General features: G+C 40.3%; 1 protein-coding gene across 7 annotated transcripts in view; it reads right to left on the bottom strand.

Annotated features, from left to right (window-relative positions):
- Positions 1–2,767, bottom strand: part of scrib (scribble planar cell polarity protein) — a 32,143-nt gene extending 29,376 nt beyond the window's left edge. For all 7 annotated transcript variants that reach the window (XR_001936829.1, XM_018455114.1, XM_018455118.1 and 4 more), the window contains exons 1-2: positions 2,229–2,767; positions 1,859–1,976 (exon numbers count right to left, since the gene is read on the bottom strand). Coding sequence is in view for 6 of the 7 variants with exons in the window: in XM_018455114.1 (XP_018310616.1) it covers positions 1,859–1,976; positions 2,229–2,390 (280 nt within the window). In the remaining variant the exon portion in view is untranslated. The remainder of the gene's footprint in view (positions 1–1,858; positions 1,977–2,228) is intronic.
- Positions 2,768–5,074: the final 2,307 nt, after the last annotated feature.

Genomic DNA, 5,074 nt, shown 5'->3' with positions numbered 1-5,074 from the left:
ACAACTATAATTATAGTCATTTTAGGTTGCCAATTATAACATTTGTTGCTGGAACTATATATATAGTTACTGTTATTATTATAGCAGTAATAATCATAATTATAGTAATATATAATTATAGTTACAAATACCAAACATTTTTCTCTCTGTGTGGGTCAAGACCGTCTTAAGTGCAATAATATCTTAAGACGCTGATACGCGATTCTGTGATTGGCTTATAGGCTTATAATATCTAATGACAGTAGATGCTTAAAGACTCCGTTTACTCGCTGAAAATTTACATTTATATTAAATTTCAATTCTGAGATCGATTGGCCTCACAGACCACGAGTCTTTTACTTTGAAACGTTAAATTTTCGCTATTTTTTTTGCGGTGTCGCATTTATCGCGTTATCTTTTGACAATATACATAAAGTGAAAATACTATTTGATATTACGCGTGATAAATATACTCGAGTAACGTAAAACACGTAACGACTGCATGCATGGTCGACCATGCTCGCGCTTGTCAATAAACTGTTGCGCTTTCTCAGTCAACCAATATGTATATCATTGACAGCTATAACCTAATATAAAAATATTTGTTCACGAGTTCACTGAAGAATATTTGTAGAGCATAGGCGCGGAAGCGAAAACTATGCACTGAAAATTAATTAAGGATTGTGAATTAAAGATTAGAATTCGATCAATCGAGACGAATCGGATTAAAATTAAAATTATTCTAATTCTGATCTTCCATTCACAATCCCCGATTTTCGCGATGTGGTTCAAACATATTTAGGAATACCCCTCACTTATAGAACTGCGTTTTTTTTTCTTGATGGCTAAGTAGCCATCAATATGTGATACATGCGTATCGGTTGACCAAAATAAATTTTAGGAACGAAAAACTGTTTAACTAGGTATTTAAAAAAATATCACATATATGTGATCTTTAAAATAAAATTTTTTTCTTATCGTAATCGGAATGTCACTCCCTCTTCCCGTCGTCTCGCCCCGCTTCTCCTCTCTTCTTCTCCGACATTCCTTCTACATGCAGGCATCGTACACACAAATACACATACATATATGCGCGCGTAAACAAGTATATATATTTCTACCTGGCGAGACCCAAAAATATCAACTCGCCATGTTACGAATACATAGTAATTTGTGAGAGATTCTTTATTTCCTCAGTTTTCTACGGTTTTCCTCGGCATGAGAGACAAGGGAGACAACGGCAGGTAGAACGAGTAAGAAATAAGAAATAAATATGTTGAAAAAAAAAAATATTCACGGTAGGCGCCAGTGACAGGCGGGGCGACTCGGCTTCGCTCGGCTTAGTTCGGGTTAACGCGATGTGGCGACGGTAGCAATGGATAGCACGGTGACGCGCTACGGTGGAGGCAACGACGAGAGGAAGCGAAAGAAAATACACCGTTATACAGGTTTCATTAACGCACGACCAACGACGTTGCCGCGTTCAGTATTAAAAGTACGATATAAAAGATTCTCTTTCAGTGACTTCGCCTTCATAGATCGAGTCGACGGCTACGCTTTTTACTTCCGATTCTCTTCTCACCGCTAAATCGAGTTCTTTTGGACTCGGTCTTCTTCTTCTTAAAGAACAGTTAAATCCAACCAGCAAATCTTTCATAATCAAAGAAAAAGTAGCGTGTCAACGATAAAAACGACATCGCGACGTATACGACGTGAGATATCATTAACGAAGCTCTTCTAATAAGATTAATTACGATTAATTGCTGGAATTCCTAGCGGCGTTCATGCTCTGGTTACAGTTATCTCGCGCGCAAATAAAGCAGCTTCAAAAATTTGTTAGGTTTTTTTTTTTTTTGTTACAATCTAATATGCTCCTCACCATTTCTGGACACGTCCAACTCGACGAGGTTTTCGAAATTTTGAATGTCTGGTGGCAAACGATGTATCTCATTGTCGCTCAGGCCAAGTTTTCGTAGCCTCTGGAGTCGGAAGAAATTCTGAAAGAAACACGGCATCGGCTTATAGATAGAGGTTCTCGATCGACTGGCTTTCGCACAAAGCGAAAAGAGACAGATACACGTATAAGACATTCAACAATCCTTGTACGACGATGATAGACTAGTACATTAGGAATACAATATACAATACAAAGGTAGGAAGAGGACGATGCGTGTTTGTTGTGTACGTGTGAGATAGAAAAAAAAAGGATTAAAGTGTTGAAAGAGGAAAGTCTTGATACAGTCGCTTACTTTTGGTAGATCACGGATGTGATTTGCGTCTAATAGAAGCTCCTCCAAACTCCTCGAGTATCGAAGGATATCGTCGGGGACGCACGGCAGAGAGCAATGACGCTTGTCAACGTATTCCACCTGCCTGTTACACCCTTTAAAAATTGGAATGCAGCGGAACATGGTACACTATTCACTGTCGATCACGTTAAAACAGCACCGAACATAATTATCCCGTGGATAAAACGGTCGCGCGCGCGCGCTGTTATTCGCACATACTTCCATCCGACGCGACGCGACGCACGAAAGAACGAGCGCACGATTTCACGCCCTGCTCGGCTTTAAACGCGTTCCTTTTCGGCCTATGCAGCCTATGCTTCGAGATCTGACGTCATCACGTTTGATCACGTCGACGAACCACCGATCACGTTGTTCGCCTTCGTAGTTCGTGTTGCTCCTGCTCTCCAGCGGCTCCAGCCAGGCGTCATGCGAATGAACCACGAGCGAGTACATGTATATACCTACGATACATACGAGGCTACACCGCATTCATTTACCAATTATTCCGATCGTGTCGCCAGTTTGCTTAAGGCCGCGACACAGACCTTTGCATAAAGCCCAAGACACAGTACGAGGGAATAGCGATAGCGATAACATGATTTCAACCTATCAGAAATCGGATATATCGGAATACGCAGTTTCTGATAGGTTGAAATCGTGTTATTCCTATCGCTATCGCTATTCCCTCGCATTGTGTCTCGGGCTTAAGTCCGGATCTACAATAGAGTTTTAAGCCTTAAGCCTGTTATGCCTGGTTTATGCTTCGGTCTTAACTCTAAAATCCTAAAATTTAGCCAATGGAATACAGATTTCAGTTAGAAACTGAAATCTGTATTCCATTGGCTAAATTTTAGGATTTTAGGATTAAGCAGAAGCATAAACCAGGCATTACGCATGAAATGCATAACAAAGCATAATGCTGGATTCACACTGCATGTTTGAAGCAAACAAATAGCGTTTTCGATTGGGAAAAAGTTAGTGCGCACCAGTGCGCACTCAATTCACATTAGCACTGGACGAGTTCCACGGGTTGCATTGAATAGTGCAAATTCAAAAGAACACGCCAAGATTTTCAGTGCTAATGCTGAAGTGCCATTTCGAGTTATAAGATTGTAAGGACTTGACTAGACTGCAGGAAAAACGCAGAAAAATAACCTCGACATCTCATGTTCATAACTTTAAGTAATGATTTTTTACTATATGTAATTAAATAATATATAAGATATCAAGAATATCATATATGTACATACTTATCAATAATTGTACATATTTGCATGCTATAAATTACAGATTTGTTTGTCCCTACTGTATATCCTTTCATGTGACAAAACGATGCACTGATATCCTATATATGTATCCAGTGCACTGGATTGGCACCGTCAAAATATCTCGTGCCACTTAGTGCGCACTGAGTGCGCACTACGCGAGTGTCGTGCGGTCAAATGAACACGTGACACTAGCTAAGTGCGCATTGGCATTGCCAATCGAACACGCTCTTGACACTGAGTGCAGCTTGCACCCCAATCGAAAACGATAAAAATAACGTAAAGATATGTTTATAAATAAGCATAGAAACCGTGAAATACTCAATACATTTTATTGTATTATTAGGTAAAATATGTATTTCATAATTCGGAATATTTGCATTTCATTTTTATGTTCAAATTAAATCAGTATACAACGGCTTTAATATGCACCAGTGCGCGCTAGTGCTTCCAATTGAATTCGTCATAACTGAGTTTGATGACAGTGGCCCTTAATCGGGTTTAATAACATCCGTAGTTATGAAACTGGCCAATCACAGTCGTTCCATTCTTCCGAAGAACAGCTATTGGCTAATTTCATAACTACGGTGACAGTGGCCCTAAGGGTTGTGTAAATGTAGTCGCAAGCGTTATAGTCTAATCAGAATCGAGTTAGAATGATGTTGATTGAATAGATTCTTATTCTCCGTTCTCTATTCCTTTTATTCTGCGCAGCCTCTTATGGCTCCTGCACACAGAACGCGGCAAAGCTTGCCGCGCGGCAGAAGTTGGCGCGATAGCCAATCAACGTTTCGCTTGCTCGGAAGTAATAGATATATAATTTTCACCAGTTGAAATCTTTATTCTTTATTCCTTATTCCTAATTCCTTATTCTTTCTATTGTGGCTGCATCTTAAGGGTATGCTCATCCTGAGTCATGGACGAGTTCAGGAAGCCTCTGCGCATCACCTTGCACGTCACATTCGTGCAATTTCGGTTACGTTCGGAGCACTTCGGCCGGCTAAAGCCCATGGCACATACAAAAACGTAAGGCCGTAATACGTAAGCAGTAAAGAAATCGTAATGCGTGGTCTACAATGGGCTCATTCAGCGGACTCAACAGTTGAGTCCGCTGAATGAGCCCATTGTAGACCACGCATAATGAATGAGGCTGTAAGAGTAAGAAATTGACCAATTACAGTTGAATGTAAGAAGAATAATCGACTGTAATTGGTCAATTTCTTACTCTTACAGCCTCATTCATTATGCGTGGTCTACAATGGGCTCATTCAGCGGACTCAACAGTTGAGTCCGCTGAATGAGCCCATTGTAGACCACGCATAATGAATGAGGCTGTAAGAGTAAGAAATTGACCAATTACAGTTGAATGTAAGAAGAATAATCGACTGTAATTGGTCAATTTCTTACTCTTACAGCCTCATTCATTATGCGTGGTCTACAATGGGCTCATTCAGCGGACTCAACAGTTGAGTCCGCTGAATGAGCCCATTGTAGACCATGCATAATGCGCGGTCTACAATGGGCAGTAGCAGTAGTGGATTA

This window comes from Mycetomoellerius zeteki, unplaced genomic scaffold (genome assembly GCF_001594055.1).
Source record: "Mycetomoellerius zeteki isolate Tzet28-1 unplaced genomic scaffold, Tzet1.0 scaffold470, whole genome shotgun sequence".
Taxonomy (NCBI): Eukaryota; Metazoa; Arthropoda; class Insecta; order Hymenoptera; family Formicidae; genus Mycetomoellerius; species Mycetomoellerius zeteki.
The sequence above is the reverse complement of the archived record's forward strand: the minus strand, read 5'-3'. Positions and strand labels throughout refer to the sequence as shown.